This window comes from Erinaceus europaeus, chromosome 1 (genome assembly GCF_950295315.1).
Source record: "Erinaceus europaeus chromosome 1, mEriEur2.1, whole genome shotgun sequence".
Taxonomy (NCBI): domain Eukaryota; kingdom Metazoa; phylum Chordata; class Mammalia; order Eulipotyphla; family Erinaceidae; genus Erinaceus; species Erinaceus europaeus.
In genome coordinates, this window is record NC_080162.1 from 117,972,855 (window position 1) to 117,989,943 (window position 17,089).

At 46.8% G+C, this 17,089-nt stretch overlaps 2 protein-coding genes across 3 annotated transcripts in view; one reads left to right on the top strand and one right to left on the bottom strand.

The window, feature by feature from the left end:
* Positions 1 to 10,821, bottom strand: part of LOC103111492 (protein HIRA) — a 106,031-nt gene extending 95,210 nt beyond the window's left edge. Inside the window, exon 1 of one of the 2 annotated variants that reach the window (XM_060195083.1) lies at positions 10,535 to 10,821. In XM_060195083.1, the coding sequence (XP_060051066.1) occupies positions 10,535 to 10,571 (37 nt within the window). In that variant the 5' untranslated portion in view covers positions 10,572 to 10,821. The remainder of the gene's footprint in view (positions 1 to 10,534) is intronic. The other variant, XM_060195072.1, reaches the window with a different exon arrangement.
* Positions 10,822 to 11,530: 709 nt separating this feature from the next.
* MRPL40 (mitochondrial ribosomal protein L40) lies at positions 11,531 to 15,481 on the top strand. The gene is made up of 4 exons (XM_007520779.3): positions 11,531 to 11,733; positions 12,532 to 12,615; positions 13,661 to 13,819; positions 15,065 to 15,481. Exons 1-4 carry the CDS (start codon positions 11,681 to 11,683, stop codon positions 15,387 to 15,389), a joined length of 621 nt encoding a protein of 206 aa, XP_007520841.1. The 5' UTR covers positions 11,531 to 11,680; the 3' UTR covers positions 15,390 to 15,481.
* Positions 15,482 to 17,089: the final 1,608 nt, after the last annotated feature.

A 17,089-nucleotide genomic window follows, 5' to 3' on the forward strand; every position in this document is an offset into this window, starting at 1 on the left:
ACAGTTGTTTCAATATTATTTCAATCCCTGAGCTGGAGCACAGAGGCTGTTAAAAGCCTCTTTTGTTCTTTTTCTTCCCTGTAGGCTATGGGAGCCTGAGGGCTTTTAAAGTATAAGTAGGCTTCTTAGCTTAATCCCTCACTCCTGACCAAGAGATAAATCAGGGTGGGGGAGAGCTAGCACAGTGGTTATGAAAAGAGACTCTCACACCCCAAGGATCCAAAGCTCCAGGCTCAATTCAGTTTCTCTGCCTAGCCAGGCCCTATGAGTTTCTAAAAAAGTTCCATTTATAGTCTGTAGTTCTGAGGCAATTATTCACCATGTTCTCATCAGGAGAACAATGTGGAAAGGCTCCCACTACTAGACCACTGATGTGTAGCTCTTCTCCTGAGTTTCCTGGTCAGTTCTCTGTTCCCAGATGTCAGCACAGGGCCTCCCCCCTGCTCTTGTAGCCTCTAAGGGCAGTAGCAATGGAGACTCACAGTTGCATTTGGTGAGTCTTAGGGGAGTCCTCTCCTCCTATAAGCAGTCTTTTTGTTGGTAAAGCAGACTGGAGGCGGTGCCTTAACTGGTAAACTGCTGGACTGTTACCAGCCGCTCAATCTCTCCTTAGGCTCCTCCCTGTCCATGAGCCACATGTGTTTGCACTCATCAGTGATTTGGTGGGTTCCTGAAATGATTCCAGTCCTGCCTCTTTGAGGTCCCAGGTGGTCTCCTTTGGTATTCCTATTTGACCCCTCTTTCCCACCTATCTTATGGTCATGAATTACATAAAATAAAATTTCATCATTAGAAAAAGGAACATTATTCATGGTTCAGGAGATGGCTTAGTAGATAAGGCACTAGACTCTTAAGTATGAATTCAATCTCTGAATCTCTGGCTGCACATGTACCAGAGTGATGTTTGCTTCTTTCTCTCTATTCTTCTTTCTCATCAATAAATAAAATTAAAAAAAAAAGAAAAGAAAAAGGAACAAAGCCACAAATAAACTATAGGTCTGAATATATGAAGTCTCCAGGACAGTCTAATTTGTAGATAGAAAGTAGAATGATAATTTCCAGAGGCTGAGTGGAAGTGGGGTAGGAGTTGTTTAGTAGGGACTGGATTTCAGCATTGAAGGATGAAAAAGTTATAGAGGTTGGTTGTACAATAATGTGACAGTTACATTATTATACATATAACATATTATATATTATACATTATTATACATATCAATTAAATTGTAAACTTAGATGATGATTAAGAGGGAAGGGGGATATCAGCATGGTTCTGCAAAGACACTCTTATGCCTGAAGCTCCAAGGACTCAGGTTCAGTCCTTTGCACCACCATAAGACAGAGCTGATCAGTGTTCTGGAAAAGGGTTGGGAGGGAGGGAAGGGGGTAAGGTGGTTAAGATAATATATATATATTCACATGCTGGGTAACCCAGGAAGTGGTACAGTGTATAAAGTGTTGGACTTGCAAGTGTGAGGTCTGAAGTTCAAGGCACAGTATCATGTGTGCAATAGTCATGCTCTGGTTATTTCTTCTTTCTTTCTTTCTTTTTTTTAAATTAGTTCTAGGTGAGCTACCAAGTTTCACATGCTACTATGATTCCATCCTGACTTCCCTGGCCAGATTACCTCACCAATGTGTCCTAGAACCTCACCCCTCCAGAGCCCTGCCCCACTAGGGGAAGATAGAAATAGGCTAGGGGTATGGATCCACCTGCCAACACCCACACCCAGTGGAGAAGCTATTACTGAACCAGAACTCCTACCTTCTGTACCTCATAAAGAATTTTGGTCTAAGAGGGCTGGGTGGTAGTGCAGCAGGTTAAGTGCATATGGTGCAAAGTGCAAGGATGTGTGTAAGGAACCTGGTTCTAGCCCCTGGCTCCCCAAGAGGGGTGATAAGGAAAGAAAACCAAAGGGCACTGTACCCTCATTCCACCAGGACCTGAAGCATCTGTCACCAGGAATCTTGTTTTTATACTACCAATGAAAACACCAGAGGAAGGCAGGCACTGTTTCTCACATCTGAGAGAGAAGATCAAAAAAAAAGAAAAGACTCCTGGAAGTAGTTAACAGGTATAGGGGTGACTTAGAAAGGAAGTGAAGTCAGGACTATTTAAAGGAAAAATATAAATATACACATACACACAGAAAAAAGTCAGCCCATATCTGTGACCTTGAGAGTACTTACGTAATTTCTTTCTTTTTTTTTAAATTTCTTTATTGGAGAATTAATGTTTTACATTCAACAGTAAATACAACAGTTTCTACATGCATAATATTCCCCAGTTTCCCATATAACAATACAACCCCCACTAAGTCCTCTGTCATCCTTCTTGGACCTGTATTCTCCCCACCCACCCACCCACCCCAGAGTCTTATACTTTGTTGCAATAACTTACGTAGTTTCTTTTTTTTTTTTTAAATATTTTATTTATTTATTCCCTTTTGTTACCCTTGTTGTTTTATTGTTGTAGTTATTATTGTTGTTGTCGTCGTCGTTGTTGGATAGGACAGAGAGAAATGGAGAGAGGAGGGGAAGACAGAGAGGAGGAGAGAAAGATAGACACCTGCAGATCTGCTTCACCGCCTGTGAAGCGACTCCCCTGCAGGTGGGGAGCCGGGGTTCGAACGGGGATCCTTATGCCGGTCCTTGTGTTTTGCGCCACCTGCGCTTAACCCGCTGCGCTACAGCCCGACTCCCAACTTACGTAGTTTCTAATGGAGGGGATAGGGACACAGGATTATGGTGGTGGGAACTGTGTGGAATTATACCCTTTTATCCTAGAATATTTTAGGTCAACATTAAATCACCAATATAAATAAAGAAAATAGCTCACTAATGAGCTGGTCTGCCATTCTCCTCCCTGCCCCCAATTTAAGGAATCCTTGATGCTGAGTCATCTTTCCCACTGTCTCTCCGCCTCTACCTGAATAAGCCATTCTGAAGCAGTGAAGCTCCAGAGGAGAAAGAAAAAAAGAAAGTAGGAAACCAGGAGATGGCAGATAGTTCATCCAGTAGAGTGCTCAATTACCATGCACTGAGACCCCAGTTCAAGCCTACCATATGGGAGCATGATGCAAAGGGGAAGTGATGCTGTGGTATCTCTCCTTTCTCCCATTCTAAAAAAAAAAAAAAAAAAGTCTGCTGACAACAGAATTGTGCAGGTATAAATTTGGGCATGGGGTGGGGGTAGTAATAAACTCTGGCAACAACAGAAAAAGTGAGTGAGAGAAAGAGAACAGTAGTCTGGGAGGTGGCGCAGTGGATAAAGCACTGGACTGTCAAGCATGAGGTCCTGAGTTTGATCCCCAGCAGCACATGTACCAGAGTGATGTCTGGTTCTTTCTCTCTCTCTCCCTCCTCCTATTCCTCTCATTAATACATTAAATAATACACACACACACACACACACACACACACACAGAGAGATATATGTGTATATATATTTTGCCTCCAGGTTATTGCTGGGGCTCAGTGCCTGCACTACAAATCCACTGCTCCTGGAGGCTATTTTTTCCCCTTTTGTTGCCCTTGTTTATCATCGTTGTTGTTGTTATTATTATTGTTGTCACTGCTGCCATGGTTGTTGGACAGGACAGAGAGAAATGGAGAGAGGAGGGGAGACAGAGGGGGAGAGAAAGACACCTGCAGACCTGCTTCACTGCTTATGTAGCGACCCCCCTGCAGGTGGGAAGCAGGGGCTCGACTGAGATCCTTCCGATGGTCCTTGAGCTTCGTGCCATGTGCGCTTATCCCACTGTGCTACCACTGATCCCATAAATAAAATATTTTTGAAAAGGGAGAGAAGAGAGAAAGCAAGTGAATAGTATAATCAAACAAAATATTTTATTTTATTTTTTCTATTTTATTGGATAGGGCAGAGAAAAACTGAGAGGAGGGGGAGATAGGGAGGGAGAGAGACAGAGACACCTGCAGACCTGCTTTACCATTTATGAAGTGACACCCCTGCAGCTGGGGAGCCAGGGGCTTAAACTTGGATTCTTGCTCGGGTCCTTGTGCTTACATGTGCGCTTAACCAGGTGCACCACTGCCTGGCCCCCTTAAAGTATTTTACCAAAACTACCTGGATTATTAATAGACAAATGCTGCAGGAAAAGTTAAGATCCATTAATGGTATACCTATCCTTTTAAAAAAATTTTTTTTTATTATTAATATTTATTTATTTATTCCCTTTTGTTGCCCTTGTTGTTTTACTGTAGTTATTTTTGTTGTTGTTACTGATGTCATCGTTGTTGGACAGGACAGAGAGAAATGGAGAGAGGAGGGGAAGACAGAGTGGGGAGACAAAGACATACACCTGCAGACCTGCTTCACCGCTTGCAAAGCGACCCCCCGTAGGTGGGGAGCTGGGGACTCAAACTGGTATCCTTATGCTGGTCCTTGGGCTTTGTGCCATGTGCACTTAACCCGCTGCATTATCACCCAACTCCCCTATACCTGTCATTTCTACTTTACTTTTCAACAAAACAAACAAAAAAAAAAGATGGCTGAGAGATATGACCTCAAACACTTCTCTTGAGTCTTCTTAGGTAATTACTATCACAATGGTATCTCATAGGTGATTGGTAGTTGAAAGAGTCACAATACAGAACAGGAAGGAACTACAGTAATGAAGCAAAAAATTCCCATAAAACATCTTTGTAGCAGTGCTCACCTACAAAGACGGTGTCTGTGGTTACAAGTGATAGACTCTAGCACAGGTGGCTCTGGGAGCCACCCAAAACTAAGTTTTACACCTGCAAATGGTAGTGACATCTCAGAACTCACTTCAGGAGATAAGGAAAAGACCTTACAAAACAAATGGGATGCTAATAGGAGTGTGTTGAATTCTGGGTTTCTGCTATGTGGTTTCTCCATTCATGTAACAGAAGTATATATTGTGTACCAAGTCATAGTTTCAAGTGCTTTTGTTACTGTAACAGATGAAAGTTGTTGAGTGTTGGAGAGTCATATCCTGTGAGGTAGGTAGATAGATATACAGAAAAAAAAAAAAAGCATTATGTAGTATGTAAGAAAAAAAATTGAATGCAGTCAGGCGGTAGCACAGCGGGTTAAGTGCACATGGCGCAAAGCGCAAGGACAGGCATAAGAATCCCAGTTCCAGCCCCTGGCTCCCCACCTGCAGGGGCGTCACTTTAGAGACCATGAAGCAGGTCTACAGGTGTCTACCTTTCTGTCCCCCTCTCTGTCTTCCCCTCCTATCTCCATTTCTCTGTCCTATCCAATAACGACAACAACAATAATAACTACAACAATAAAACAAGGGCAACAAAAGGGAATAAATAAATATTTAAAAAAATGAAAAAAAAATGATTGCAGGGGTCTGCAGGTGACATACCCAGTTGAGCAAACGTGTAAGGACCTGGGTTCAAGACCCCAATCCCTACCTGCAAGGGATGGGGGTGGGTGTTGGCACATTTCACTGAACGCATAGGCTACAATGTGCAAGGACCCAGTTTTGAGCCCCTAGTCTCACTGCTGGGGGAAAGCTTTGCAAGTGATAAGTAGTGTTGCAGGTATCTCTGTCTCCCTCCCTATCACTCTCTTCCCTCTCAATTTCTGGCTGTCTCCAATAAATAAACATAATAAAAAGGGATGGCAAGGGGTAGATAGCATAATCATTATGCAAAGAGACTGTAATGACTACCTACAAGGGGGGGCTTGAAGAACAAGTGGGGAAGCAGTGCTACAGCCCCCCCCCCCATATATATAGTTCTCTATTGCCACACTCGTTCCTCTCAATTTCTCTCTGTTATGTCAAATATAAGAAAAAAAACAGAATTAGGAGCACTGATTATGCCAGGTTGGGGAAGTAACAATTTGCAGGACAGACTAGGCTATGATGAGTGGTGTAAGAGGACACAAGACCTTGCAGGCTCAATCAGGTCAATGAGGAAGATTCAATTTCACTAGAGGGGAACAAGGTCCTCCCACCTGGTCTTCTCTGAAAACATTTCATATCCCACCACTGGAGAACAGTCAAGAAGTAAATTCTGAAGAAGTCTTGGAGAGAAGAAATCTCCAAAAATTAAGCCCTTGAAAATGCTTATAGTATGATTAGGATATGTTTGTAAGAAGTCCCTAGAAGGTGCTTATTAGGAATCTGGGTGACTCCAAGAATATCTTTGCCAGGGTAGAAGGTGCCTGGCAGGAAGGTCAGAGCCGGGAGGCAGGGGGCAACACAGAATTAAGAGGGGAACCAAACGTATCTTACTAAGTCACAGTGACAAAGGACAGAAAAACTGAAAATACATAGAAAGACTGAGAATGTGCAGAAAGACTGAGTATGCGCAGGAGTTTGAGACAGCACAAGTGATTATGCAGATTGTCAAATAAGTGAAAACAAAGAATTGAGATGAAGGTGAGACTGAACTTCACTAAGTAAGCAGTAGATAAGCAGAACACAAGGCCAGAACAGTAAAATGCCTTATACAGAAAAGAGAATGTCAAGGCAAAGAAAGAGTTAACAGGGAGTTGGGTGGTAGCTCAGTGGGTTAAGCGCAAGGGTTAAGCAGTTTGAGCTGCCGGCTCCCCACCTGCAGGGGAGTCACTTCACAGGGGTGAAGCAGGTCTGCAGGTGTCTGTCTTTCTCTCCCCCTGTCTTCCCCTCCTCTCTCCATTTCTCTCTATCCTATCCAACAAAGACGACATCAATAACAACAGCAATAACAATAATAATAACTACAACAATAAAAAAAAACAAGGGCAACAAAAAGGAGAAAATAAATATAAAAAAAAAAAGTTAACTAACCAAATAATGAGAGAAGCCCCATATATCAGGAGACCATGAGAAAGGTACCCCCCGCCCCCATGGCATATCTTTTTTTTTTTTTTTTTTGAGAGAGAGAGATGCAGAGAGACAGAAAGAAACACCAGAGCACTGCTCAGCTCTGGCTTATGGTGGTGCAGGGGGATTGAACCTGGGACTTAGGAGCCTCAGGCATGAGAGTCCATTTGCATAACCATTATGCTATCTCCCCCCTCTCCATGGCATATCTTATGCTGAGGTTGAACTTTCCCAGACACAGCTATGCAGGAAAGATAACAGTAACCCGGACCAGGCGGTGGCGCACCTGTTTAAGTGCACACATCACAGTGCACAAGGACCCAGGTTCAAGCCTCTGGTCCCCACATGTGGGGGTTGGGGAGTGGGGGGAAGCACGAGTGGTGATGCAGGGCTGCAGGTGTCTCTCTCCCACTTTTTCTCCCTCTCCCTTTTCAATTTCTCTCTCTCTCTCTATCCAATAACAAATCATAAAAAAGGAAAGATAACAGTAACCATAACAGTAACTAAAGCAACCAGACCTCGAGCAATGGGTGCAAGTCCCACCCCTTAAACTTGCAGCTTCTGCTTCTGTGATGAGCTTTCTGCTCTCAGCTTGCAGCCCCTATAGAAGCTGTACCAGCCTGTTTTTCAGGGCCATGAGTTTCAGAGTGATTTGGACTTTCGGTCCTTGCAAGGTTCTCGTGAATCAACTCCTTTCTCCTTCATCCACCTCGGCTCCAGTCTTTTTGATTTCCTATAGAATTCCCTAGCATTGCCAAGAATACCTAAGAGAAACCTGTCATATCAGGAGTCTAAAACCCTCTGAATAGCCACAGAGGACATTATCCAAATTGGAAAGGACTCCTGATACCAATTTTCCTATGTGGTTTCTGAAAACTACTTTTAAGGAGAAAAAGGGCATTTAAGACAGGCAAACTTAGCACTGAAACTACCACTAAAAGCCTGGGCTAGTGTCAGTGTGACCATTAAGGCCAGGATCCTATTTGCATCTAATAAAATCCCAGAGAGACCACTTCATCTCATGCAGGCTCAGTTGTCTCCTGAGAACTGTACTACTAGGAATGTTTTGTTTTTGTTGCCTGTCAAGAGAATATGACAAGTCCTGAGATGGATCAGTTTCACGATACATGCATCAGCTAAAAGAGCTATATCTTTCCATCTTGTTCTTCTACCATCCTCAGTGTGAATCCCATCACAAGCAGACTGCCATGCTCAGAACTAGTGATGCATAGCAGAAGAGGGACAGGGCAAGTATAGAAGGTAGACAGGCCTATAACCACTACTTCTCAGTCATATCCAGAAGGCACCACCAGACAAGACACAAACAGAGCTAATGGCTAGAATGATGTTGCGTTGTCATTCCCTTAAAATGCACACACATACACACTTGGGAGGGGGATAAACAAATAAATAAGTGGAGGTGGAGTAGGGTCTGCTAGATCCTGCTAGTAGGGTCTCTCTCTCTGTCTTAGAGCACAATTCAGCTCAGGCTTATAGTGATGCAAGGGATTGAATCTGGGACTTCAGTCTCAGGCATGAGTGTCTCTTTGCATTAACTATTATGCTATCTACCACTGCAATCCCCCCCCCCCCCCCGTTTTCCCAATGTGGACACTGTCAGTGGTCCTACTAAAAATGTTTGTAGGACAGTCTTGGTAGGATATGCTTGCATCAATTTTTGGTCCCCAAGGCTCATTCCAGACCCATTTCATGTGTTAGACAAATTTGTAGCTTATAGGCAAACATTCTGGATAAACAAGATAGAAGGGTCTGGCAGTGGTGTAGTAAATAAAGTGCTTGACAAATAGACTCTTGAACACGAGGTTCTGAGTTTGACCTTGTTACCGCATGTGCCAGAGTAATACTCTGGTTCTCTCTCTCCCTGAATCTAATAACAAATACAGTATTAATTTTTTTATTTATGTACTTTACCAGAGCACTGTTCCGCTCTAGTTTATGGTGGTGCAGGAGATTGAACTGGGCCTCAGGCATGAGTCTTTTTTGCATAACCATTATGCTGTCTCCCCCACCCCAATTAAAAAGAAAAGCTAGGCTAGTTATGCAAGAAAATATTCATGCCTGACACTGAGGTCCCAGGTTCAATCACCTGCACTGCCATAAACAAGAGCTAAGCAGTACTCTGGCAAAAACAAAATCTTTGGAACAAAGAAGGAAGCCAAGACATATATAGTTCTCTTTCCCTGCTCACTGACAGGACCTGAGATACATGCAATGTCAGCAGGTTCCCTCTGGGGACAAGGCTAGATTGCCCAGGAGTTCTTCCCAGCTGTGTAACTTACGACTCTGTTCATAAAGCAAAAACATCTTATATATATAGTTTACTCGGCAGTGCCAGCACCTTGCCACACATGAAGTTTTAGGTTTAACACCAGCACTACATGAGAGCGCTGTGGAAGGCAACGTGTAGAACTCCATAGATTATAAAGTTTCTCAAGAAAGAAACAGAACATTGGACCCGGGGAGCCACTCAACACTTGAAGGTCCTGTGCCCAGCTCTTGGAACTGCATTAAAAAATAATACAGTAAGGGCTGGAGAGAGAGCATAATGGTTAGGGACTCTAATGTCAGAGGCATCGAAGGTCCCAGGTTTAATCCCCAGCACCATCATAACCCAGAGCTGGGCAGGGCTCTGATAAAAACAGACACAAAAAGCAAGATCGGAAAGCAATGCTGTTACTTCCTTTGGTGGCGTTGCAAAGTATCAGGAGCAACAGGGCAGAATTATAGGCTAAGGATGATGATCCTGACCTGTGTCATGTCAGCAGCTGGAGGCTCCATCTGGGCTCCTGGCCCTAGGTGGGAGGAGCACAACCTGGGCCTCAGGTGCCCCGCCCCCCAGCCCCACCCAGTGGAGCAAAGACCAACTCCTGTAGCAGGGTGGCATCAAGGCAGAATATGGGAGGTCCGGGAGGTGGCAAGCGGATAAAGCTCGGACTCTCAAGCGTGAGGTTCTTGGTTCAGTCCCCGGCAGCACATGTACCAGAGTGATGTCCGGTTCTCTCTCTCCTATCACTCTCTCAAAAATAAATTAATAAATAAAATATTAAAAAAAATTTAAAGGCAGAATGGGGTAAAACTGCTGGTCACTGCTGGCTTATCTGAATGAGCCCCTTCTCAATCAGAAGACTGAATGACGACCCTCCGCCCCCGGTGGGCCTGGGCCCTCGGCCATAGAGCTCTGCTCGCCACCTAGAGGGCACCTGCGCCGGCGGGGCTGCCCAGACCAGGTGCCTCCCGACGAGGTCCAGGGTGCTCCAGAGCCTCGGACCTGAGCACAGTCCTCCTGGGCGCTGTCAGGAGGCCCACGCCCAGGTGGGCAGCGCAGACCGCGGGTCTCCACCCCTGCACGCTCACGGGGGGCTCGGCCCCGCGCCCCACCCCGCACCTCCCGAGGACGCCCCGGCGGAGGCAGAGGCGTGGCCGGAGCTGGCCCGCGCCCAGGGCCACTCCCCGAAGCCGGCCGGCCGCCCCGGTCCGGTCCTGTCCCGGCCCCGCGGCAGCGCTCGCCCGCAGCGGCGAAGTGCAGGGAGGCGGCGTCCACGCGGCCGGCGGAACACGTGCCCCGCGCCCAGGACAAAGTCCGCGCCCGCCGACCCCGCGCCACGGCCCCGGGCGAGGGGAGACGCCGCCCGACGGCGGCCTGCGCGTCCCTGCGCCCCTGCTCCCCCGCCTACAACCCCGGCCCGGCCCCCGCGCGCGCTCACCATTGTGGTTGACCCAGGTCGGCTTCAGGAGCTTCATTGTTCGGCCGCCGCCGCCGCTGCTGTTGCTGCTGCTGCTGCTGCCGCCGCCGCCGCCGCCGGGCTGAGGCGAGAGCCGCGTCTCTCAGCGCGCCCCGGCCATGGAGCCACCGCTGCCGCTTCCTCCCGCCCTCCGGCCGCCTCCCGCCCCGAGCCCTCAGCGCCGCCGCGCCATCGTCGGCCCGCGCCCCCTGCCGCCGCCACAGCCGCCCCCCGCGCTCGGCCGCCGCCGCCGCCGCCACAGCCGCATCCCCTGCACCGCTCCTCCTCTGGCGGCTCCCGGGCAACGCCGGAAGTCACGGCGCGCACCTGCCAAATCGCCCCGGCAGGAAACCGCTCCTTACGCGGACCGGGCCGCCCCGGCTTCTCCGTGGGTAAAAGCCGATTAGCGCGGCTCAGTTTTGGAATCGGCCCCCGCAAAGCCTCCGGCGAGGGCAGAACCCGACCCCCGAGACTATGGTGGGCCAGCGGCACGCAGCGAGGCAGCCCCAGCCCGTGGACGCAAGCGACGTCGGGTGCTGTCAACCGCCTCTTGCCAGCTTTGCCCCGTCAGTTCAGAATCCGAGTAATTAACTAGCTTCCGTCACTGATCAACACGCGTCTATTGGGCATCTCGCGAGCATCAGGCCACGTGCTGGTGTCGGGATGCAGCCACCCGTGGGTGGTGGCCGCCCTGGGTTCGAACGAATCCAGGAAAAAGAGCCAGCTGGGGAGGGTCACAGGGGAAAAGTTTATTATAGAGTTGGGGCCTTTCTCGCAGACGTGGGCACTAGGACTTGGAGCAGAGGGACGCCTCTGCGGATACTGCGACTGCATGGCGGCTGCAACCCCATACAAGAGGGGCTAGGGGAGGGGCTGGCATGTGTGTGTGTCCCCATTACGGAGGCGGAAGGGAGGACACTGGGCTACGCAAGAGGCGCTCGGAGCGTGCAGCGGCTCGCCCGCTCGTCGTGCGTGATTACGTAAGGACGTGCTTGCGTCGGGGGCGGGGCCTGGAGTCCCAGCCATTCGCCAACGGAACCAGGACCTGCCGGTGTCCTTACCGGGCCCGCGGACCTGACAGTGGACAGGCGCGTGCCCAGAAGCCGCTGGCGGACTCGCCCAGGGACCATGGCTACAGCGCTCCTAGTAGCTTCGGCACGCGCTGTGCGCCGGTCCAGTTGGTGAGTTCTGACATAGGGAGACGTGGGTGCTCAAGTGAGCACCCCTTTACCACCTCCTGGAGGGCGGCGGTGTTCCAACCAATGGCTCCTCTTCCTGCGTGTGTGAAAATAACAGGGCTTTGCAGTGAGACGCAGGGATCCGGTCTACACTCTTCCTGTGTGAACGTGGGGCTTTGAAAACTTGCCTATGTTGACCTTACTATCACGCCCAGCTGTTACACACCTCACGATTTCAGGACAAGGACAAAGCAAAAACAAGAAGAAAAAAGTGTCTTCTTTTTTTAAATCGTTAGTTATTTGATAGAGACAGCCAGAAATTGAGAGGAAGGGGGAGACAGAGAAAAGGAGATAGACACCTGTAGTCCTGCTTCACCAGTTGTGAAGCTTTCCTCCTGCAGGTGGGGACCGGGGGCTCGAAACCGGGTCCTTGCGCACTGTAACATGTGCGCTCACAAGGTGCGCCACCACCCAGCCCCTAAAAGTGTCTTTTTCATATTTAGTGTGTGTGTGTGTGTGTGTGTGTGTGTGTGCGTGTGTGTGTGTGAAAGAAAACCTGGGGGCCAGGCGGTGGCACACCTGGTTAAGTGTACACATTACGGTGGTCAAGGACTCGGGTTCAAGTCCCTGTTTCCACCTGCAGAAGGAAAGCTTAACAAGTGGTGAAACTGAGCTGCAGGTGTCTGTCTCACTCCCATCTCTCTTTTCCCCTCCCCTCTCAATTTCACTCTTGTCTCTAGCCAATAATAAAATTTTTAAAAAATTGAATAAAAACTACATTTAAATACAATTGTTTTTCAGGCTTATGGAAACATTGCAGACACAGATTAGAGGCAACCACCAGCGAGCTTCGTTGTTGTCTTTCTGGGAGCTCGTTCCCATGAGGTAAATTGAACCGTGGGCCAGACCTCTGTGAGAAGTTAGTTACAGGAGACAGATGTGTACTCGAATAGAACAAGACTGCAAGATGTCCAGCTTGCAAAATTAATGGATTACTAGGTTTACCAGTTAAATTTAGGTAGATACCTTTCAGTCTTCAGTATGTACTATTTATAATAAGGAAAAAATTAAAGTTAATAGTAGTTTTAATAAATGATTTTTGGAGGGATTCATTGATGTTCATAGGGGCACAGCATGAACATCTTTTTCTCCAAGGACTTCCATTTCTGTCTTTGGTGAGGTAGTGGCACATGGTTATTCCCATGTGGTGGGTTTCAAGTCTGGGGTACATGGTAATACAGTGGCTTAGCTATCTCCTGTACTCCTGGAAATAAGTTTTTAATTAATCAGTTTGGTATTTCCACTTTTCAGTGCAATTCCAACACACACCTAAACTCAAATACTAAAAAAATACTTTTCCTTTATTTCTACCTTGACATCCTATGACAATTTTATTTTTTAAATATTTATTTGCTTTTGTTGCTCTTGTTTTATTGTTGTAGTTATTATTGTTGTTATTGATGCCGTTGTTGGATAGGACAGAGAGAAATGGACAGACGAGGGGAAGACAGAGGGGGAGAGAAAGATAGACACCTGCAGACCTGCTTCACTGCTTGTGAAGTGACTCCCCTGCACGTGGGGAGCTGGGGGCTCTAACTGGGATCTTTATGCTGGTCCTTGCGTTTTACGCCATGTGCGTTTAACCCACTGCACTACCGCCTGACTCCCCCATGACAATTTTCTATCCCTTCCTGGGTTGATAGTGCCTACAAAGTTCAAAAGGAATGCTGGGGGGGTGAGGGGGGTGGGGGGTGAGGGGGTGGATATACAACGACTCCCCTTGCCTTACGGACTTCATATGAGAAGTCAGGCCCAGCCAGTCTTCACCAGTAGAGAATTCAGTCAAGTCTAGGGCACACTTCTAGTACCATACATCTCAGCATGTTTATGAAACTCAAGGAAAATGTTTAATGTTTGCGTTTTCCATTAGAGGAGAACCTTTGAAGAAGAAAAAGAAGGTAGATCCTAGGAAAGAACAAGCAGTAAAGGACCGTTTGAAAAAGAGGATCCGAAGATTGGAAAAAGCTACCCAGGAACTAATTCCCATTGAAGATTTTATTACCCCTGTGAGGTTCTTGGATAAAGAGAGGTAAATTTCTGGGCTTGAGGTCTTCATGTTAAAGCAGTTTCATCATCTCCAAGTAGTTCTGGCTGTCATTCATACCTCAAGTGGGAATAGATCAGCATGTTTAGGCTTATTTGGTCCTTTTCTCTGTGATTGTCTCTTTTGGCAGTTGTAAAAGTAGTACTTTCAAATGGCTGAGCCTCTGGCCAGCCCAGATATTGAGTAAGTTCATATCAGCACTGCTCTGGAATTCCTGTTTTTTAAGAAAGAGTAATTTTTTCTTTTTAAAAAATATTTATTTATTCCCTTTTGTTGTCCTTGTTGCTTTATTGTTTGTAGCTATTATTATTGTTGTTCTTATTGATGTTGTTAGGACAGAGAAACGGAGAGAGGAAGGGAAGTCGGGGAGAGAAAGATAGACACCTGCAGACCTGCTTCACTGCTTGTGAAGTGACTACCCTGTAGGTGGGAAGCTGGGGGTTCCAACAGGGATCCTTACGCTGGTCCATGCCCTTTGTGCCACATGTGCTTAACCCATGCGCTTAACCCGCTGTGCTACCGCCCAACTTCCAAGAAAGAGTAGTTTTAACTGGAATTGATGACTTTGGCCTTAGGTCAGTAGCCCTTGTCCTATCTGATAGTAGAAAACCTTTAGCCTTGGGCTGGGGAGATAACATGATGGTTTTGTAAATGGTATTTCATACATGAGGAACCAAAGGTTCCAGGTTCAATCCCCAGCGCCTCCATAAGCTAGAGCTGGGCAGTACTCTGGTAAATAAACAACAAACCTTAGCCACTTTGTAACACAAATGCTCATAGTTGGGATGTTTATATGCAAGAGGGTTGCTGCCTTCTTGTAAACTGTGTGTTCTCTTTTAAGTAAAACCTTGTCCTTCAAGTGGGACATGAAGGTAGCTTTTTGCTACTCTAGGGCCATACAAGTTCTTGATGCCTTGCAATTTTGGTACCCATTTTCATGACACCATTTCACTTTTCTCCTGTAAGTGTCGAAATGTTGCCAACTATCTTGTCTTGAAATGTTACCAGTTATCTCCAGAACATCACTGCTTTTTATTTTCATGGAAAGCAGATGGCACTGGTTCCTAGTAACAGTTGCAACTGCTACAACAGTCAACATTCCATTCCTGACTTTGCCCCCACTTCCCTTTTTCTTTCAGTCCTATCTGAACCTGGCAGTAGAGTTTTGTAGGCCATACCCAGACTCACTGGCTCCTTAGCTTCACAAATTTTGGGTTTGTCTGTTCCCAGACAGCGGCCTCAGGTGGAGCTCCCCTTTGAGGAGAGTGAGCGGAGAGCTCTGCTTCTGAAGAAGTGGTCCCTGTATAAGCAGCAAGAAAATGAGATGGAGAGGGACACCATCAAGTCCATGCTTAAGGCCCAGCAGGAAGCTTTGCAGGAGCTGCAACTCCTATCTCCAGAGCTCCATGCGGAGGCCACCAAGCGAGATCCCAACCTGTTCCCCTTTGAGAAGGAAGGGCCGGATTATACACCACCAATCTCCAATTACGAGGCCCCTGAAGGCAGGTACCATGACGTTACCAAGGTGTACACACAGATGGAATTCAAAAGATAGCACTGAAGGTAGATGTTCAAAGACCTGATTGCTTATGAAAGCCAGGATGACCTGAGTTCAGGCATGTTGTGAATAAATGTACATCTAATCAAGTGTCTGTGTCTTATATGAACATCAAACTTAATCATGGATGGGCTGAGGAGATAGCATACTAGTTATGTAAAAGGACTTTCTCACCCAAGGCACCAAAGGTCTCAGGTTTAGTCCCCAGCATAAGCCAGAGCTGGGCAGTGCTTTGGTAAAAAAGAAGAAAATAATTTGCTTGAGGGTTGAAGGAGTGAAAGATGTTGCCCCTCCTTGCCAGATGTTGGGGAGAGAATAGCAGACACCAACCACCGCCTTTCAGTAGAAGGAAAGATTCCAGCTGTATAGCATAAAGTAGAGGCACAGTGAATATATGAAGTGGAGGTGAAGGATACCTGAATTCGTTCTGGCGGGGCACTGTGTTGTCTGTACAGGCATGCAGAAGTGAGACAGAAGCCTCATCAGGATTTGGGTGTTAAACTGAAAACAATGAAGTGAACCAGGAACACAATGACTAATAGGTTTGCTGTGTCCCCCAGGGAACATGACATCTGTCTGGGCTATCTTTAATTCAGGTGCTCAAGGCTGATTGGTCAGCATGCTGGAGACTGCTAGGACAAAGTACCAGACTACATGTTTTTTTAACACAAGTGCAGCTTTCAGTTCCAGAAGGTAGAGCTCCAAGATCAGATAGCTCCAGAGACTTCTTGGCTTGTGGAAGGATACTTATTTTCTAATGTGTCCTCAGTAATCCCTTTGTGTCTGTTCTGATTTCTTTTTATTTTTGGCTATGCCAGGCCCTCATCCGTACATGATTCTACCATTCCCAGGTCAGTCAGGACAATTTATTTATTTTACTATTATCTGGATTTATTAGAAACAGCCAGAAATCGGGAGTCGGGCTGTAGCGCAGCGGGTTAAGCGCAGGTGGCGCAAAGCACAAGGACCGGCCTAAGGATCCCGGTTCGAACCCCGGCTCCCCACCTGCAGGGGAGTCACTTCACAGGCGGTGAAGCAGGTCTGCAGGTGTCTATCTTTCTCTCCTCTCTGTCTTCCCCTCCTCTCTCCGTTTCTCTCTGTCCTATCCAACAACGACAATAATAACTACAACAATAAAACAACAAGGGCAACAAAAGGGAATAAATAAATAAAATAAAATATTAACAACAAAAAAAGAAACAGCCAGAAATCAAGAGGCATGGTATGGTAAGGAGAAAGATAGAGAGAGACACCAGCAACACTGCTTCGCCACCTGCCAAGCTTTCCCCCTGGTGGGGACTGGGTTTGAACCTGGGTACTTGCGCATTGTAACATGTGCATTCAATCAGGTACGTGGCACAAAGTACAAGGACTGATCCTGGTTTGAGACCCCGGCTCCCTACTTGCAGGGGAGTCACTTCACAAGGGATGAAGCAGGTCTGTAGGTGTCTATCTTTCTCTCCCCCTCTGTCTTCCCCTCGTCTGTCCATTTCTCTCTGTCCTATCCAACAACAACATCAATAACAACTACAATAATTACAACAATAAAACAAGGGCAACAAAAAGGAATAAATAAAATATATATAAAATAAAAAAAGGAATTTATAGCTCTGCGACTCCAGACCTATAGTGAGAGGGTTTGGAGGTGGTGTTTAATTGACAATGAACTAATCATGTCTCTACAATGAAGCCGCAGT